Here is a 21,265-nt window from a genome sequence, read left to right as displayed (position 1 = left end):
AGGTGTAGTGGTGTAGTGGTGATAGTGGTGTAGCGGTGATAGTGGTGTAGCGGCGATAGTGGTGTAGCGGCGATAGAGGTGTAGCGGTGATAGAGGTGTAGTGGTGTAGCGGTGATAGTGGTGTAGCGGCGATAGTGGTGTAGCGGCGATAGAGGTGTAGCGGTGATAGAGGTGTAGTGGTGATAGAGGTGTAGTGGTGTAGCGGCGATAGTTGTGTAGTGGTGATAGTTGTGTAGCGGTAATAGTTGTGTAGCGGTGATAGTTGTGTAGTGGTGATAGTTGTGTAGCGGTAATAGTTGTGTAGTGGTGATAGTTGTGTAGTGGTGATAGAGGTGTAGTGGTGATAGTTGTGTAGTGGTGATAGTTGTGTAGCGGTAATAGTTGTGTAGCGGTGATAGTGGTGTAGCGGTGATAATGGTGCAGTGGTGATAGTGGTGTAGCGGTGATAGAGGTGTAGCGGTGATAGAGGTGTAGCGGTGATAATGGTGCAGTGGTGATAGTGGTGTAGCGGTGATAGTGGTGCAGTGGTGATAGTGGTGTAGCAGTGATAATGGTGCAGTGGTGATAGTGGTGTAGCAGTGATAGAGGTGTAGCGGTGATAGAGGTGTAGCGGTGATAGAGGTGTAGCGGTGATAGAGGTGTAGCGGTGATAGAGGTGTAGCGGTGATAGAGGTGTAGCGGTGATAATGTTGCAGTGGTGATAGTGGTGTAGCGGTGATAGTGATGTAAAGGTGATAGTGGTGTAACGGTGATAGAGGTGTAGCGGTGATAGTGGTGTAGCGGTGATAGAGGTGATAGTGGTGTAGTGGTGATAGCGGTGTAGTGGTGTAGTGGTGATAGTGGTGTAGTGGTGATAGTGGTGATAGAGGTGTAGTGGTGATAGTGGTGATAGTGGTGTGGTGAGTGGTGATAGTGGTGATAGAGGTGTAGTGGTGATAGTGGTGTAGTGGTGATAGTGGTGTAGTGGTGATAGTGGTGTAGTGGTGATAGTGGTGATAGAGGTGTAGTGGTGGTAGTGGTGATAGTGGTGTAGCGGTGATAGTGGTGTAGCGGTGATAGTGGTGTAGCGGCGATAGAGATGTAGCGGTGATAGAGGTGTAGTGGTGTAGTGGTGATAGTGGTGTAGCGGTGATAGTGGTGTAGCGGCGATAGTGGTGTAGCGGCGATAGAGGTGTAGCGGTGATAGAGGTGTAGTGGTGTAGCGGTGATAGTGGTGTAGCGGCGATAGTGGTGTAGCGGCGATAGAGGTGTAGCGGTGATAGAGGTGTAGTGGTGTAGCGGCGATAGTTGTGTAGTGGTGATAGTTGTGTAGCGGTAATAGTTGTGTAGCGGTGATAGTTGTGTAGTGGTGATAGTTGTGTAGCGGTAATAGTTGTGTAGTGGTGATAGTTGTGTAGTGGTGATAGAGGTGTAGTGGTGTAGCGGTGATAGTTGTGTAGTGGTGATAGTTGTGTAGCGGTAATAGTTGTGTAGCGGTGATAGTGGTGTAGCGGTGATAATGGTGCAGTGGTGATAGTGGTGTAGCGGTGATAGAGGTGTAGCGGTGATAGAGGTGTAGCGGTGATAATGGTGCAGTGGTGATAGTGGTGTAGCGGTGATAGTGGTGCAGTGGTGATAGTGGTGTAGCAGTGATAATGGTGCAGTGGTGATAGTGGTGTAGCGGTGATAGAGGTGTAGCGGTGATAGAGGTGTAGCGGTGATAGAGGTGTAGCGGTGATAGAGGTGTAGCGGTGATAGAGGTGTAGCGGTGATAGAGGTGTAGCGGTGATAATGTTGCAGTGGTGATAGTGGTGTAGCGGTGATAGTGATGTAACGGTGATAGTGGTGTAACGGTGATAGAGGTGTAGCGGTGATAGTGGTGTAGCGGTGATAGAGGTGTAGTGGTGATAGTGGTGTAGCGGTGATAGAGGTGTAGCGGTGATAGAGGTGTAGCGGTGATAATGGTGCAGTGGTGATAGTGGTGTAGCGGTGATAGTGGTGTAATGGTGATAGTGGTGTAACGGTGATAGTGGTGTAAAGGTGATAGTGGTGATAGTGGAGTAGCGGTGATAGTGGTGTAACGGTGATAATGTTGCAGTGGTGATAGTGGTGTAGCGGTGATAGTGGTGTAACGGTGATAGTGGTGTAACGGTGATAGAGGTGTAGCGGTGATAATGTTGCAGTGGTGATAGTGGTGTAGCGGTGATAGTGGTGTAACGGTGATAGTGGTGTAGCGGTGATAGAGGTGTAGCGGTGATAGAGGTGTAGCGGTGATAATGGTGCAGTGGTGATAGTGGTGTAGCGGTGATAGTGGTGTAACGGTGATAGTGGTGTAACGGTGATAGTGGTGTAACGGTGATAGTGGTGTAAAGGTGATAGTGGTGTAGCGGTGATAATGGTGTAGCAGTGATAGTGGTGTAGCGTGATAGAGGTGTAGCGGTGATAATGGTGCAGTGGTGATAGTGGTGTAGCGGTAATAGTTGTATAGCGGTGATAGAGGTGTAGCGGTGATAATGGTGCAGTGGTGATAGGCGTGTAGCGGTAATAGTTGTATAGCGGTGATAGAGGTGTAGCGGTGATAATGGTGTAGTGGTGATAGTTGTGTAGCGTGATAGAGGCGTAGCGGTGATAATGGTGCAGTGGTGATAGTGGTGTAGCGGTGATAATGGTGTACCGGTGATAGTTTGTAGCGGTGATAGTGGTGTAGTGGTATAGCGTGATAGTGGTGTAGCGGTGATAGTGGTGTGGTGGTGTAGTGGTGATAGTGGTGTAGCGGTAATAGTTGTGTAGCGGTGATAGAGGTGTAGCGGTGATAATGGTGCAGTGGTGATAGTGGTGTAGCGGTGATAGTGGTGTAACGGTGATAATGGTGTAGCGGTGATAGTGTGTAGCGGTGATAGTGGTGTAGTGGTGTAGCGTGATAGTGGTGTAGCGGTGATAGTGGTGTAGTGGTGTAGCGGTGATAGTGGTGTAGCGTGATAGTGATTTTGCGTGATAGTGGTGTAGCGGTGATAGTGGTGTAGCGTGATAGTGGTGTAGCGTGATAGTGGTGTTGCGGTGATAATGGTGTAGCGGTGATATTAGGTTCAGAGATTATATTAGGTGTAGTGGGGATATTAGGTGTAGCGGTGATATTAGGTGTAGCGGTGATAGTGGTGTAGCGGTGATAGTGGTTTAGCGGTTATATCAGGTGTAGGGTGATAGTGGTGTAGTGGTTATATTAGGTGAGGTGGGGATATTAGGTGTAGAGGTGATAGTGGTGTAGCGGTGATATTAGGTGTAGGGTGATATTGGTGTAGCGGTGATATTAGGTGTAGGGTGATAGTGGTGTAGTGGTGATATTAGGTGTAGCAGTTAAATAAGGTGTCGTGGTGATATTAGGTGTAGCAGTGATATTAGGTGTAGCGGTGATATTAGGTGTAGCAGTGATATTAGGTGTAGCGGTGATATTAGGTGTAGTGGTAATATTAGGTGTAGCGGTGATATTTATTTATCCGTTATTTTACCAGGTAAGTTGACTGAGAACACGTTGTCATTTGCAGCAACGACCTGGGGAATAGTTACAGGGGAGAGGAGGAGGGGGATGAATGAGCCAATTGTAAACTGGGGATTATTAGGTGACCGTGATGGTTTGAGGGCCAGATTGGGAATTTAGCCAGGACACCAGGGTTAACACCCCTACTCTTACAATAAGTGCCATGGGATCTTTAATGACCTCAGAGAGTCAGGACACCTGTTTAACGTCCCATCCGAAAGATGGCACCCTACACAGGGCAGTGTCCCCAATCACTGCCCTGGGGCATTGGGATATTATTTTTAGACCAGAGGAAAGAGTGCCTCCTACTGGCCCTCCAACACCACTTCCAGCAGCATCTGGTCTCCCATCCAGGAACTGACCAGGACCAACCCTGCTTACTTCAGAAGCAAGCCAGCAGTGGTATGCAGGGTGGTATGCTGCTGATATTAGGTGTAGCGGTGATATTAGGTGTACCGGTGATAGTGGTGCTACCTGATGAAGTGACTGAAGAGGCGGGTGGTGTTACGGATGATGCGAGCAGCACGGGACTCTTCGTGCTGACACCGCTGCAAGGTCAGCCCATCATCCATATGACCCTCAGAGTGGAGGAAGGCCTGGGAGAGAGAGAGAGAGAGAGAGAGAGAGAGAGAGAGAGAGAGAGAGAGAGAGAGAGAGAGAGAGAGAGGGGATAGAGTGTGTGAGAGAGATAGATAGAAAGATAGATAGGGATAGAGAGAGTCAAAAGAAAAAATAAAGAAAAAGACAGCGAAAGAGAGGAAGGAAAGAGGGAGGGAAGGAGGGAGGGAGCCATTTCCAGACATTAGCAGAGATGAGCATGGCTTGGCTGTAACGCAGGTGCTGCTGACACTACAGGCTATTAGGCTCTGTATCTGTGGAATCCAGGGACTGTCAGATACACTCCTCTCACATCTCATTCATTACAGCCACAGGGTTTGATTTAGTCACAGGAAAAGCACTATCAGTATAATACACTTATCTCAAATCTATCAACTAGAAAATCAGCAAGAGAATTCTCTTCTGCACTAGGAATTTTCTAATGATGTTTATTACATGTGCTACTTTCTGGTCAATTGTTTTTTCAATGGAATTATTTTTTATCACTGTTAGTGGAATAGTCACACCATAACAGTTCTCACTTGAAAGTCAGTTAATTCATCCAACTAGGGATTTTAAAAAGTCCTGGCTGTATCATAAACAGCTGACAAATAAAGCAGTGTATTGGTGTCTCACCCGTCTCTTCAGAGGGCCCAGGCGAGATGATTTTACATCAGGCGCCTGGTAGGACAGCCAGAGTCCTGTAGCCACATGCATGACGAAGCAGATTGAGTCCCCATACTTAATCTCTGCCATCCCCATGCCCTCGATGTCCCGCTTTGGACTCGACTCCAGCTTTTCCTAGAGGGAAGGAAGAATCCAAAACAAGATCAAGCGGTCACACAAAGTCTCCAAGCCAGGCTTCAAAACGTTATACAGTTTTATTCAAATCACATGTTATTATGCTAAGCAGCAGGTGTTGAGGGACCTTGATCTAAGAAAAGCCATTTAAAGATTTTGACAGATCTGGATCAGGCTGGTCAAGGACTGAAGGAGCACTGACAGCTTTCCATGATACAACTTCTAATTACACACGCTATGACGGCTAGCCTAATAGAGAGAGACAGAGGGAGGAAGAGATAGGAAGAGGGCATACAATGTGTATAGCCTATATCACTGAGCAATAAAGGATGGCCGTAGGCAAGCCCTCATGCATCACTATGCATTTGTTTCCCCATTAAGAACAGACACAATGGATAATGTATAGTGTAACTCAGTAGATGAGGCTTATGAGCGAAAACATCTGCGCTATGCTGATCTAGCTGCCGAAGCACGGCATCATGGCTGGAACACAGAAGTCCGACCAGTGGAGGTGGGCTGCAGAGGTTTTGTGGCAACATCTACAACCAGACTGCTTAGAGACCTGGGAATTAAGGGCCAGAGCCAGCGTTCGGCAATCAAAGCTGTATCAGAGGCGGCAGAAGGCAGCAGTCAGTGGCTCTGGATGAAGAGGAAAGATCCCAGCTGGGTCCCGAAGTGAGAGGGCCAGGAGGTATGCGGTCAACAATGCTTGACTCAGGGAGGAGGACGCCCCTGCCATGCATAGTCCCATGGGATGTTGGCTATCAACAACAAGGCAACTCCTATGACTAATTGGGAATGGGACGCAAGCGTAGGATTGATCACCCTTTCGCTGTCCGCCTTTGGGGAGGGTGTATAGTGTGAAAGGCCGAAACACCCTAGGAACCAAAGGTACACTACTGACGATGCGCTCCCCAAATTTCACCATGCTCACTGTTTATTAACTCTTGGAAGTGCTTGCACAAAGGATAGTAACATCTCATCCTGTGTTCTTGGAATCTGAATATCTGGACTTGTCCAGTGACTGCTGAGAAAGATCAGCTGACAACAGGGGAAAGTCCTTGTGGCGGCACGGAGAGACTGCTGACAGGAGGGAATAGACCCCACTGGGACAGTCATGGGGTAGCTTCCCATTTCTGTAGTTTCCCATGCTTCGCAGTATGTTGGAAACACCCGCTTTAGCTACAGAAAGTCAACATACGAGAATACCCCTAGAGTCTGCGAGAGCGGGGGCGGAAGATGACTCATCAGCTGACAACATGGTAACGACTGGACTGGAAACGACTACGAGTAATGAGAGCACAGCACAAGAGAACACCACAGCAACTGTCACAAGTTCTGCTGCAACAGTGGGCCACAAACAGATGCAGGTATGTGTCTGTGGTTGGAGGAAAGTTACATCACACCATGGGTTGAGGATCCACCAGGGGAAGAAGGGGTGTTTGGGTAAAGAGATACAGAGAACTCGCATTGATTACTTTCTGCGAAAGCGATCAGATCAGTCGAATGAAGCACAGCAACTGGACGCAAACCATAGTTTGCAGTGCATCAGTACCACTGTCATGGAGGACGTAAACTCAAGCACCGAAGTAGCAACTGAGGTGGAACCAACAACAGGAGCGGAACTCACCCAGCCTCCCAGACCTGCAGTCGAGAGGAGACTACCAGGGCACAGACCGTATGTGAAGTGGCCTGGCGCCAATGACAAGAAGTTGTGGGAAACAGTGAATACTGACCTTACCTTGACCCTCTAGAAACTTCGAGGCACAGTGGAGAAGAAGTTGGAGAGGATGGGGGACATCATCTATGAGTACGGGACAGAAAGATTTGGAGTGGAAGAGGCAAAAGGCGGGAGAAAGGTTCCAACCCCACCAGTTTCCAGGAGGCAACAAGAAATCAAGCGCCTCGTTCAAGAAAGGCGGCAGCTTAAGAAACAGTGGAAGAAGGCCTCTGAAGTGGAAAAGGAGGGCATAGAGGCACTTCAGGCTGACATCAAAACCCGGTTGGCATCCCTCCGTAGAGCAGAGAACCTACGGAAACGCAGAAGGAAGAAAGAACAAACTAGAACTTGATTCTATAAAGATCCCTTCAAGTTCCTTAAAAGTCTCTTCACAAAGGAAAAAAGTGGAGCTCTAAAAACAACAAAGAAAGACCTAGAGGAGCACCTGAGAACAACAAACTTTGACTCAAAGCGACATGAACATCTGGCCATCCCATCAGATATCCCACCTATTGAACCCCCGGAACATCATATTGAGACCAGCCCTCCGACATGGAAAGAGGTGGAAAACACAGTTCGACGGGCAAGAACAGCATCAGCCCCGGGGCCAAATGGAGTTCAGTACAAAGTGTATAAGAACGCACCAGACGTCCTGAGGTTCCTCTGGAGGCTTATGAGAACAGCTTGGCAGAAGAAGATGATACCCAAAGTGTGGCGTAGGGCAGGCGGGGTCCTGATCCCTAAGGAGAAGGATGCAGTGAACATCAGCCAATTCCGCCCAATCTCCTTACTGACTGTCGAGGGTAAAATCTTCTTTAGGGTCATTGCCCAGAGGATGGCCGAGTACCTGCAAAGGAATGCGTACGTCGATACATCTGTACAGAAGGCAGGAATATCAGGGTTCTCTGGCTGCTTGGAACATTCCAGCATGGTCTGGCACCAGATCCAAATGGCCAAGGTGGAGAAAAGGGACCTCCATGTAGTCTTCCTCGACCTCGCCAATGCATTTGGCTCTGTGCCCCATGAACTCCTGTGGTCTGCCTTCAGATTTTTCCACATACCGGACACCATCACAAACCTGGTGAAGTCGTACTTCCAGGATCTGCAGTTCTGCTTCACCACCTCAGAGTTCACCACCTCATGGCAGTGCCTGAATGTAGGTATAATGGCGGGATGTACCATTTCTCCATTGGCATTCACAATGGCAATGGAGGTTATCATCAGATCCTCAAAATGGGTTGTTGGTGGACAGCGAGTCGACTCTGGTTTCCGCCTCCCTCCACTCAGAGCCTACATGGACGACATTACAACATTGACCACCACTGTCCCATGCACCAGGAGACTGCTCAGAAAACTCGAGGAGAACATCAGCTGGGCCCGTATGAAGATTAAACCATCCAAGTCACGCAGCATCTCTATTGTGAAGGGAGCACTCTCTGACCTGAAATTCTTCATCGGAGATGACCAAATCCCAACAGTGTCTGAGCAGCCGGTAAAAAGCCTTGGAAGGTGGTATGATGCAAGCCTGAAGGATAAAGACCAGGTGCAACAGCTGCACAAAGACATCAGTAGTAGCCTACAGTCCATCGACAACACCCAGCTGACTGGAAAGTTAAAGGCCTGGTTTCTGCATTTTGGTCTCCTACCCCGGGTGTTGTGGCCCTTAGCACTGTATGAGGTTCCAATCTCAACAGTGGAGAAGATGGAAAGAGGAGTCACAGGCTACTTAAAGAAGTGGCTCGGAGTTCCACGATGCCTTACCACCATAGGCCTCTATGGAGATGGTGTCCTCAAGCTGCCCCTCACCAGTCTAACAGAGGAATTCAAGTGTGCAAAAACCAGGCTCCAGATGACACTGAATGAATCTCAAGACCCAGTGGTGAGCAACAACGCATCGACCTTGGCAACTGGGCGCAAATGGAGGCCAGGAAAAGCAGTCCAGGAGGCAACAGCAGCCCTCAGACATGCTGACATTGTGGGTCATGTTCAGCAAGGGAGAGGAGGCCTTGGGCTAACTAGCCGTGCTGCTTGGAGTAAGGCCACTGCACCAGAGCGGCGGAAGATGGTAGTGCAGGAAGTACGCCATCAGGAGGAGGCTGCAAGGTGGGCCAAGGCAGTCTCTCTTGCCAAACAGGGACAGTGGACTCGATGGGACAGTGTGGAGAAGAGGAAGATCAGCTGGAAGGATCTGTGGGCCATGGAAGCGAGGCGGTTGAGCTTTTCCATCAGAGCAACATATGACGTCCTTCCAACATCAGTTAATCTTCACCAATGGTATGGTGAAGATCCGGACTGTGCCCTCTGTTCCATGCCAGCCAACCTCAGGCACATTCTCACAGGGTGTAAAACAAGCCTCACCCAAGGACGCTACACTTGGCGTCACAACCAAGTCCTTAAAAACCTTGCGTCCGCCCTGGAGGACAAGCGAGCTGCCACCAACTCCCTACCACCCACAGCAGCATCACACTCCTACGGACAAACTTTGTCCGCGAAGGGGCTAAACCACCGAAGAGCGGCTCTACACCATTAGAGCGAGACCAGCTGTGCTTGGCCCGCGACTGGAAAATGCTAGCTGACATTGGCCGGCAACTTGTGTTTCCTCCGGAGATCGCAACCACCACCCTAAGACCTGACATGGTGCTCTGGTCCCGTTCACTCAATAAGGTCTTCATCATTGAGCTCACAGTACCCTGGGAAAACTCAGTAGATGAGGCTTATGAGCGAAAACATCTGCGCTATGCTGATCTAGCTGCCGAAGCACGGCATCATGGCTGGAACACAGAAGTCCGACCAGTGGAGGTGGGCTGCAGAGGTTTTGTGGCAACATCTACAACCAGACTGCTTAGAGACCTGGGAATTAAGGGCCAGAGCCAGCGTTCGGCAATCAAAGCTGTATCAGAGGCGGCAGAAGGCAGCAGTCAGTGGCTCTGGATGAAGAGGAAAGATCCCAGCTGGGCCCCGAAGTGAGAGGGCCAGGAGGTATGCGGTCAACAATGCTTGACTCAGGGAGGAGGACGCCCCTGCCATGCATAGTCCCATGGGATGTTGGCTATCAACAACAAGGCAACTCCTATGACTAATTGGGAATGGGACGCAAGCGTAGGATTGATCACCCTGTCGCTGGCCGCCTTTGGGGAGGGTGTATAGTGTGAAAGGCCGAAACACCCTAGGAACCAAAGGTACACTACTGACGATGCGCTCCCCAAATTTCACCATGCTCTCTGTTCATTAACTCTTGGAAGTGCTTGCACAAAGGATAGTAACATCTCATCCTGTGTTCTTGGAATCATATTAAACCTATGATAAACTGCCTCAGTGAAATGGTGAATTACACCATGCTATTGATCCATAGTGAAGAGGTCACTAATTGTGAAGAGGTCACTAATAGCTTCCGATCACTAGCTACGTCTGAAAGCACCATTACCAAGAATAGACTTAAATACCCTAGTCCAGAATGGTATGGTTCCGCAGGTCCATACATTTATAGAGAGCAACTTCAGCTAAATGAACCTTTATGGCATGGCTTTAATGTGCTTAATAACTCAAAGAGAGGAGGTGCAATTCATTTGATAGTCTTTAGAATTGTTCCTAGGACTGTAATATAATCTCAGTAGCTCTCTGTAAGTGAGTGTGCGGCTAAGTCCTTGACTGTGATGGAAAGGCAAAGTTTGAGAAGTGTGTGTGTGTGTGTGTGTGCGTGTGTGTGTGTGTGTGTGTGTGTGTGTGTGTGTGTGTGTGTGTGTGTGTGTGTGTGTGTGTGTGTGTGTGTGTGTGTGTGTGTGTGTGTGTGTGTGTGTGTGTGTGTGTGTGTGAGAGAGAGTTGGTCCTGCACTCTGACCTTGGAGGCTCTAAAGCAGAAGGCAGTGGAGGATGTGTCAGACTTCTCCCGGTCCTGCAGCACCACCCCCCTTTCCTCCGTCAGGGACAGGTAGTGCCCCGTGGTGAGGTGGCGGAGACGGAAGGGCTGGCCCCAGGGAATGTGACTCCCGCTCCAGCTGTCCAGGGGCACACAAGCACATACACACACAAACACACACAAAGAATTATATCAACTACAAAAATGACTAATTAGGCACTTACAGGATTATTCCTATGACTAGACATTAACCAGTTTCTCAGATCAAAACAAAATAGCAGATGACACATTCCAGATCTGAAAGTGCAGGAGAGGAAAGGAATCTTTGAAAGACTACAAATAGTTGGGGTCAAAAAGTCAAAATGACTCAAAGCATCTTGAAATATCAAGGTGAATCCGAGCAGAGGGAGGGAGGAAGAGAGAGAGAGTGAGGAAGAGAGAGAGGGAGGGAGGAAGAGAGGGAGGGAGAAAGAGAGAGAGAGAAGGAAAGAGATAGACAGATCAGAGGGAGGGAGAAAGAGAGAGAGAGAAGGAAAGAGATAGACAGATCAGAGGGAGAGAGAGAGAGAACACATATAGACAGAAGACGGAGAGGATAAAAAGAGCTGAACTCACCTGATTCTCAGAGGCTCCAGCCTCCACAGAGACCTGGCCTTCGCTCCTGCATTCCCCGTCTCATAGTTCACTATCCTGGGGACACGAGAGGAGCATGAGGTTGTCATGTCTGGATCTCTGCAATGTTTTATTAAAACTGCCACAGGCTCATAATGGTCCTAAAGTCGTGTTTTATGACTTTAGCAGGATACCATCTCTGACTGCTTTATTCCCTACAGTCATAGTGATATCAGCTCACAGGAGGTAATACTCAGACTGGGACCTCAGATGAACCATACTGTTTACCCTCCCGGCAACACAGCACATCTTTCATCGAGGCCACCCACTTAACCAACGGAGACTGAGAGCAACACTGTCTATCACTGATATGGGGGACTGGCTCCAAAGATAAAAGGAATCTTTCATGGCCCTTGGTGACAGTTTGGACTAGGTTTGATGGACCTCCTGAAATGTTGCGTCTTTAAAAAAATGCTTCCTCTATTCAATTTCAAGGACATGACTAAAGGCAAAGCCAAAACTGACAACCAATATATAATCCTCAGCGAATTATTGTCCTACACACACCGTCCTAAAAATAGACTGTTTGACTGAGAGGAAGACGAAGGGTCATCTCACACGTCTTCGGTGACTGGCTATGTTAACGTTGCTGTGGGCTTCTGCTACTGTTGTCTCGACCCACTTCAGGCCTTGTGTGCCATATCCCTCTGCTACCTTGCTGTCTGTCAGCGCTAGCGCTGTGCGACTATAGATAGCAGGGCGGTCATTTTTCCTGCTCCTGAGACCCAGTGTCAGACTGAGTAGTGACACCAACCTGTTGGACCCACAGGGAATTCAAAACAGTCAGCCAGGTCCACCAAGTTCGATTTTAGGCCCCTTTCACAAAAGACTAAGGAAAAAACAAACCCCTTAAAGAGTCACTTAACAAGCCAATTGGCACATGTGTTTTTCTGTTGCTCATTAGAAAAAGTTGATTTCAGTCTTGGAGGTGTGTTTCCTGACTGATTCCACGTTTGGTTAATGGTGTTTATTTCCCATGAGACACAGTAGACACGGACACATATTTATTTCACTTCCTCATAATCCCCAGAAAGAATCTAAGATCATTTTGACGTTTTTCCAAGGATGTTTAAGTTGGGCCATTTTACATCAAACTAAGGTGTTTAGTGGGGGTATTTCTCAAGTTTTAAAAAACGCAACGTGTCTTATGTAAACAGTCGGAGCTGCTTGAGCAGGTCTGTCGCACTGTCTATGCTATTGGATAGAGAGCAATCACCACAGCTTGTCATCCCATGTTAATGGACAAACAGACATTATCTAATCAAAACCCAACCTTCATTTACCCGTTGTGATGCAAGGATGTGCCACACTCCATTTTAAACGAGACTGACTTTATGTCCAAAATTATCCTAGTTAGACTTTGTAGTACATTTTGACACCAGAATAACTGTTTGACTCATATCGATGCCACATAAGCTGTTTTTCAAAGGGATTAGCTGATTTTTAAAGGCAGCCGCTCTTTAACTCCTGAAGACTCACTGCGTTTAGTCTTACAGCTGTTTCCCAGTTGTGTGACTTACCTCTGTTGCTCATCACTCTGGTCGGAACCTGGGATGGTCAGAACTTCATCATGACCGTGGAACAGACGCAACACATGGCCACCCAGCAGATAACCTATTGGAGAGTGGATTAACAGCACCTTTCATTGATACCCATACATTTCAAACAACATTATAAGCCAGTTTAGCAGTGAAACTAAACTAACAGTTGGACATACCCTCCTCCACGTTGCTGCCGGAGCAGGTGGGGTGGACGTTCCACAGAGTCTGCATGAAGGACGCGTCCACCTGGATGTTGCCATTGGAGATGGACAGGTGCTGGTGGGGACAGAGAAACATTATGTTACACACACCATCAATAACTACATTATGGGACATAAACTACCGTTGGCCTATACTGCAGGAGCCATGTCAAATACACAGTTTGATTCAAGGCATTGAGCCAGGCTACAACTCAGAGGTTTGTCCATGCATGCAAGCTATTGCTGCAGTAGATTTAGAGTCATTCATCAACCTGGAGAGAAGCTGGCACTGGAGAGACAACAGCACTGTGAACTTGGGACTGCCAGTTTCTAGTGGGCTGTGTGTGTGTCTGTATGTGTGTGTATGTGTGTGTGTGTCTGTATGTGTGTGTGCGTGTATGTGTATGTGTGTGTGGGTTGAGGTGTGTATGTTGGCATGCCCGTGCATGGGACATTTCTGCAGCAGTGCCGCAGGGGAACTCTCCAGCTCTGGTCCTGAAGGTGCTGTAGGCCTGGTTAGTGTCTCGCTGGTGACAGCAGCACAGAGAGGAGCTGTGGCAGTAACAGTCACATGAAAGTGGGCCTCTAGCCCAGTGAAAGCTGCCGTATCCCTGCTTAATTCCCATAAACATGGGCTTGGCTGGGCTGGCTGTTGTTACACTCTCCCTGCATCATGCTGGAGATGTTTTCCAGGAACAGCATGCCACAAGGCCCTGAGGCCCACACAGTAGAATAACAGAGGGGTCTGGGAGATGGTCATAGATGGGGCTGATGAGGAACAGGGGAGCAGGGTTTGCCAGGCCACACAGTGTAGGAAAGGTGGGATAGGGGACAGAGTAAGATAGGGTATTCAGTTTGACAGTGTTGCTCTCCGTACGTAGCCTTCTCCTGCTCTTTCTTAGCTTCATGTCCCCAATATCTAGTCTTCTTTACTGGACAGAGGGAGCTGAGTGGGAGGGAGACACCTTCAGTCCGAGATCTACAATTCATGGCTCATCCTACTGGATTGAATGGCATAATGGTCCTGTGTAATGGGGCTGTAACCATTTAATAGCCTATCATATAAACTATTCTTAATAAGACGTTTATAGACTGAGGGAGTACTCACAAGGTATCGTTCTGATGACACGCTGACGAGGATGAGGTCATCACCGATGCGCACTTTCTCGCCCTCTGATCTCTGTTTGGAGGCAGGATGGATGGTCCACCAACAGGCTTCACCTGCAGGAACACAGAGAGACACTGGTGGGGACACATGCCTGCACAATGGTGATTACAACTCCTTGATCTCCATACACAGGTGATTGAAACTCAGATTACAATGGTGAAAGCAATACGCACGCACGCACGCGCACACACACACACACACACACACACACACACACACACACACACACACACACACACACACACACACACACACACACACACACACACACACACACACACACACACACACACACACACACACACACACACACACACAAACGTGCGCGCGCGCGCGAGCACAGCAAAGACACAACTTAGATTTGACACACAAATGTATTCACACAAGCACTAATATATGCCCACTCACACTCAACATGCAAGCACCATAGCAACCAGCTTTCCAATACCTGGACAGCCAAACCATCTTTTACATCTCTATGAGACAAATTAGCTGAGCCTCGACATCGTGACAAAGAGCACATCTAAGACATTTATTTCAGTCTGCTTGGAATGTTTTCAGAGATATCCTATGGAATAAATGACTTGACACAAAATCTCTGCAAAGGTGGTACATTTTTTACAGTATCCGAACCAAAAGTCCCTCTTTTCGTGCAGTGCTTAGGAGCTCTGAAATGAACACTGGGGCAGGTGAAATCCCATGAGTCAGTCCCACTCAGAATCCCAGCTAAGAGAGTGACTGTGTGATAATGAGAGTAGAGACAGATAGAGTGGAAGGTTTTACCTGTTGAGTCCTCCTGCAGCCCCACATCAAAGGACAGCTTATCTGTCTGTGACCTTGATGTCTTTAAACAGGTCAGATACTGGAGCAGATAGATAGACATCAAAACAACATAAAAGAGCTGATCAAAAGAGGCCCACAACTCCGGTGTCACAGTCAGAACTGGAACAAATGTCACTAGGACACGTGCATCAAATCTTCAGATAAACTGTCGTAACTATGAAACAGTAACACATGGAGGAATGAGAAAACAATACATTTTTCTTGGGTAATGGATGAGTGAGTGCGGGTGGTGTACTCTCACCATAGCGCTGAAGGAGTGCCTCAGGAGGATAGCGTGTCCATACAGAAGTGTCCTGTGTCCGCCCCCCTGGGCCGCCTGCGGAGACAGCACAACACCCATCACACACAAGACACACTGTCAGACAGAATGTCCCCTGTGGCCACTCGCTCTCTGTCCTTTTCTCTCTCTCTCTCTCTCTCTCTCTCTCTCTCTCTCTCTCTCTCTCTCTCTCTCTCTCTCACTCTTCTCTCTCTCTCAATCTCCTCTCTCTCTTTATCTGCATCTATCTGCATCATAGTGGGAGAACCAAGACTCTGGCTCATGATGATGACCTCACACAAGGCAGGGGTGACCTCACACAAGGCAGGGGCCACAGACTGACTCTCCTCTTGGACGACTGTCCTACTGTCCACAACACAATACTGAAGGCATGCAGTCAGACGTGTCACTCAGGGGAGATGACTGCTTCCTGTATTCATGGAGCAGAATACAGATCATCATCATCACATGACTACAGGTGAAGGGAATGGGAGGTGGGAGAGAGAGAGCGAGAGAGAGAGCGAGAGCGAGAGCTCTCTGCCTCTAATGAGTCGGTAACAGAGACTTTTTGTTACAGTAAGAAGTCTCTGGTTTGTGATATTAGAGAGAGCTAGGAAGGAAAGACACAAACGGGTTCCACTCTGGTTCCACTCTGGTTCCATAGTGGTTTGAGGAGATGCATAGGGGTAAGAGTGATGTGACATCACGGACTTGGGCTCTGCTTGCAAACCTGTCCCTACTTTTTTCAGGCAACATTGTGTTACTCACCTTTCTTATGAGCCTCTATGGAGCAGTAAGATAAGAGAGAGTTACATTACTGAGAATGTGCTGTAAGTTTTGTCTGAGTTGGTCTCTGTCTGTCCTATCCACAGTAAACTGTGTATAGTCCTTGTCGGTCATTCACAGATGGTGACGTGCTGTGTAAGATCTTATTTGTAACGTACTTGATCTTGCATGCCAGTGTCTCTTAGTCCAAACAAACCGTGCAACATCTATCTACGCTGCTATTTGCTAAGACAATTAGTCTCCAGTTCAATGCAGTTACCATGGGTTATATAGACTGCAGCAGTACCAGCACCATGCCAGGCTGTTCTACTTCCTGTGGGAGAGTCTAATAGGCATCAGGCATTTCCAGCTGCATTCTCCCCAACACAACCTGAGAAAACTACACCAGCTCTTAACATTTCTTATCCTAACCTCACACCATCCAAAGCTCTGGCAGGTTCAGATTCCCCTGTCCCTAGTGTCCCTAGTGTTCCTAGTGTCCCTGGTGTCCATAGTGTCCCTACTGTCGTGTCCCTGGTGTCCATAGTGTCCCTGGTGTCCCTAGTGTTCCTAGTGTCCCTGGTGTCCATAGTGTCCCTACTGTCGTGTCCCTGGCCATCTGGCCCAGAAGGGGAAAAGGCTGATCAAAGATGTGGGGGGGGGACCGATTTCACCCCCACAGCTGTAGCCGGGATATGACATGCTGACATCAATTGAAGAAGTGTGACCTTTAGCAGCACGTCACCCCACTGCGTTTACCCAGCAGCCACCAGGGGGACAGAGGCAGACTGACACAAAGAGGTGGTACTGAAATACCGCTGCGCACATCGCCCTGCCAGAGGGTATAAGCCTCACCCTGCCTTACCCTGGGCACTTCAGTCACTGACTCTGATTGTTTGAACTTTGATCCAAAACCCTGTCAACAAAGTGATGAAATCACAAGTGTGTTCAGCACTCTATTTGGATGAGTTAGAACAGCTTCACTCCAAACTCAATTTGGGTCACTAGCTGAAATGGTGATAAATGAATGTTTGATAGCTGACTCAATGGTTTTCTGAGCATTGTGTTTTCACCGTTTACAAGATCTATGAGACTGATAACCCTCAAACCCACACAATATTAGTCCAAAATACCATTAATAAGACCGTATTCCACTTTGAGGAACCCCTGTATATACGTTGAGACCAGCTGAATAAATGAATAAGTTCTTCCTTCTGTGAGTCGATACCCTCATTGTAGCTCATCAGCTCCACGACAGACTATTGAGTCCTGAAACATGACATACAGCATTTAACTACCATCAGTGTTTCCTCCGTTGACATTTCAGAGCAGGAATAGAGGAATGGAGAGCTAAGGGTTATTGAAAAAAGATACATGTGAGGAGAGAGAATTTGCAGAGACGTAACATACTGTAGTGTTAAAACGGATCTGAATCAGTCTCCACGTCATTCCTTAGAGAGAGGATAGTCCGTGGAGGAGAAACAGTGATTAGAGTACACTGTATGATTACAATCAGACATCAATACTGGTTAACCCATGGCCTTCCCTTTGGTTATGTTGAACTAGTCTAGCAAGTCATGTTAAGTTAATACACAAGTGTAAATGCAAGAGGGGTGAGAGTGGCACCTAGAAAGCAGCTTAGCTACCGCAAACCAGCAGTTTCACTTGAAAATGTCTCACTAAGCTTTAAAGGGACAGTAAGCTCCCATGAAGGTCCAGTCAGCCTGTGCTTTGCATGATCTCTTGCCAAAGAGCTTTTCCAGTTCACACAGCTGTGGCAGAACCAATGGGGCTTGATTAGTTAATTCCCCTACATTGGGAGTCTAGTGTGGTCACTAGGCTGCAGCTTTGACAAAGTCCATTTATCTTTGAACTCGACTCAATTAGTATGAAGCTCCACCTATCAAATTATGGAAATTCTTAATAAATTATTATAAGTTTGGCAAGGCAACAACGAGTTAGCTAAAGCAGAAACAGACTGGCAGCCTGTCTAGGGGTTGCTTCACTTCACAAATATAAGAATGTTATTTTTATCCTTCTAAATGTCAGTGCACTGACTTCTGGATTTATAATACATGTAATGTAGGGCACTATTGTATGTCTTAAGTTGGTTGGTGCAGATAGAGATGGCAGCTTCGCTTCCAGTCCTTAGAAAACTGTGCAGTGTATATATATTTTTTTACATTGTTAGCCCAGAAAACCTTAAGTGTTATTACATACAGCCGGGAAGAACTACTGGATATCAGAGAGACGTTAACTTACCAGCATAACCAGCACTACGACCAGGAAAACGACTTTCCCAAAGCGGTTCCTTTGTCTGCACCTCCCAGGGCATTTGAACTGATACCAGAGTCCGACCCAAAACAACGCCGCCGGAGGAGAGGGTGTTGGAGCGGTCTTCTAGTGAGGCTTCGGACCATCCACCGTTTCTGAGTATATTACTCACTAATGTCCAGTCCCTAGTTAACAAAGTTGATGAAATCAGGGCAAGAGTTGCTTTCCAAAGAGATATCCGGGATTTTAACATACTCTGTTTCACGGAAACATGGCTAGCTGGAGACATGCAGACGGAGTCCATACAGCCAACGGGACTTTCAGTGCATCCTGCCAACAGGAATAAACATCTCTCCGGTAAGAAGGGCGGGGTGTATGTTTCATGATTAACGACTCATGGTGTAATTGTAACAACATACAGGAACTCAAGTCCTTTTGTTCACCTGACCTAGAATTCCTCACAATCAATTGCCAACCATATTATCTCCGGAGAACTCTCCTCAGTTATCGTCACAGCTGTGTATATCCCCCTGCAAGCAGATACCAAGACGGCCATAAATGAACTTCGCTGGACTTTATGGAAAGTGGAAACCATATATCATGAGGACGCATGTATTGTTGCTGGGGATTTAAACAAAGCTAATGTGAGAACAAGGCTACCTAAATTCTATTAGCATATCAATTGCAGTACTCGAGCGAGTAACACGCTCGACCATTGCTACTCTAACTTCCACAATGCATACAAGGCCCTCCCCCTCCCTACTTTTGGCAAATCTCCATCTTGTTCCTCCGCTCCTATTGGCAGAAACTAAAACAGAAAGCACCCGTGCTTAGGTCTACCCAACGCTGGTCTGACCAATCGGATTCCACGCTTCAAGATTGCTTCGATCACATGGACTGGGGTATGTTCCGGGTAGCCTCAGACAATAACATTGATGTATACGCTGAATTGGTGAGCAAGTTTATAAGGAAGTGTATAAGAGTACCCACTGTGACCATTAAAATCTTCCCCTACCAGAAACCGTGGATTGATGGCAGCATTCGCATAAAACTGAAAGCACGAACCACCGCATTTAATCATGGCAAGGCAACTGGAAGCATGGCCGAATACAAATTGTGTAGTTATTCCCTCCGTAAGGCAATCAAACAGGCAGAACGTCAGTATAGAGACAAAGTGGAGTCGCAATTCAACGGCTCAAACACAAGACGTATGTGCCAGGGTCTACAGGCAAACACTGATTATAAAAAAAACAGCCCCTTCGCGGACATCGAAGTCGTGCTTCCAGACAAATTAAACAACTTCTTTGCGTACTTTGAGGAGAATACAGTGCCACCGACGCGGCCCGCTACCAAAGACTGTGGGCTCTCCTTCTCCGTGGCCGACGTGAGTAAAATATTTCAACGTGTTAACCCTCGCAAGGCTGCCGGCCCAGACGGCATCCCTAGCCGCGTCCTCAGAGCATGCGCAGACCAGCTGCTGGCTGGTGTGTTTACGGACATATTCAATCAATCCTTATCCCAGTCTGCTGTCCCCACATGCTTCAAGATGGCCACCATTGTTCCTATCACCGCGTAGCACTCACTTCTGTCATCATGAAGTACTTTGAGAGACTAGTCAAGGATCATATCACCTCCACCTTACCTGTCACCCTAGACCCACTCCAATTTGCTTACCCTCCAAATAGGTCCACAGACCATACGATCGCCATCACACTGCACACTGCCCTATCCCATCTGGGCATGAGGAATACCTAAGTAAGAATGCTGTTCATTGACCACTGCTCAGCATTCAACACCATAGTACACTCAAAACTCATTAAGCTTGAGACCCTGGGTCTCGACCCCACCCTGTGCAACTAGGTCCTGGATTTCTTGATGGGCCGCCCCCAAGTGGTGAAGGTAGGAAACAACATCTCCACTCCTCTGATCCTCAACACTGGGGACCCACAAAGGTGTGTTCTCATTCCCCTCCTGTACTCCCTGTTCACCCATGACTGCGTGGCCATGCACACCTCCAATTCAATCATCAAGTTTGCAGACGACACCAAAGTGGTAGGCTTGATTAACAACAATGACGAGACAGCATACGGGGAGGAGGTGAGGGCCCTCGGAGTGTGGTGTCAGGAAAATAATCTCTCACTCAATGTCAGCAAAACAAAAGAGATGGTCGTGGACTTCAGGAAACGGCAAAGGGAGCACCCCATATCCACATCGACGGAACAGCAGTAGAGAAGGTGAAAAGTTCCTCGGTGTACACATCACTGAAATGGTCCATGCACACAGACAGTGTGGTGAGGAAGGCGCAACAACGCCTCTTAAACCTCAGGATGCTGAAAAAATGGGGCTTGTCAACGAAAACCCTCACTAACTTTTTACAGGTACACAATTGAGAGCATCCTGTCGGGCTGTATCACCGCCTGGTACAGCAACTGAACCGCCCTCAACCGCAGGGCTCTCCAGAGGGTGGTGCGGTCTGCACAACGCATCACCCTCCAGGACACCTACAGCACCTGATATCACAGGAAGGCAGAAAAGATCATCAGGGACAATAACCACCCGAGCCACTACCTGTTCACCCTGCTTCCATCCAGAAGGCGAGGTCAGTACAGGTGCATCAAAGCCGGGAGAGATTGAAAAACAGCTTCTATCTCAAGGCCATCAGATTGTTAAACAGCCACCACTAGCACAGAGAGGCGGCTGCCTATCTATAGACTTTATTAAAGTAGCATTGGCCACTTCAATAAATGGAACACTATGGAACACTTGTCACTTTAATAATGCCACTGTATCCGTCACTATCTATTCTTTACTATCTATTGCATCTTTGCCGCTCTGTCACTGCTCATCCATATATTTTATACTTATATATTCTCATCCCTTTCCTTTACTAGATTGTGTGTGTTAGGTTTTGTTGTGGAGTTGATAGATATTACCTGTTAGATACTGCTGCACTGTCAGATCTAGAAGCATAAGCATTTCGCTACACTCTCAATAACACCTGCTAACCATGTGTATGTGAGCAATAACATTTGATTTCAGGTGTAGAATGTCTGAA

The 21,265-nt window shown here is 47.7% G+C and overlaps 1 protein-coding gene across 1 annotated transcript in view; it reads right to left on the bottom strand.

The window, feature by feature from the left end:
• The window catches only part of LOC118362454 (ryanodine receptor 3-like), a 154,464-nt gene that overhangs the window by 73,845 nt on the left and 59,354 nt on the right, over positions 1-21,265 (bottom strand). Inside the window, exons 4-12 of the mRNA XM_052486186.1 lie at positions 15,154-15,228; positions 14,853-14,931; positions 14,010-14,122; positions 12,878-12,977; positions 12,681-12,774; positions 11,104-11,178; positions 10,471-10,627; positions 4,748-4,912; positions 3,989-4,110 (exon numbers count right to left, since the gene is read on the bottom strand). Of these exons, the coding sequence (XP_052342146.1) occupies positions 3,989-4,110; positions 4,748-4,912; positions 10,471-10,627; positions 11,104-11,178; positions 12,681-12,774; positions 12,878-12,977; positions 14,010-14,122; positions 14,853-14,931; positions 15,154-15,228 (980 nt within the window). The remainder of the gene's footprint in view (positions 1-3,988; positions 4,111-4,747; positions 4,913-10,470; positions 10,628-11,103; positions 11,179-12,680; positions 12,775-12,877; positions 12,978-14,009; positions 14,123-14,852; positions 14,932-15,153; positions 15,229-21,265) is intronic.

This window comes from Oncorhynchus keta, chromosome 29 (assembly GCF_023373465.1).
Source record: "Oncorhynchus keta strain PuntledgeMale-10-30-2019 chromosome 29, Oket_V2, whole genome shotgun sequence".
Lineage (NCBI taxonomy): Eukaryota > Metazoa > Chordata > Actinopteri > Salmoniformes > Salmonidae > Oncorhynchus > Oncorhynchus keta.
This window is presented reverse-complemented; position numbering and strand designations above follow the sequence as displayed.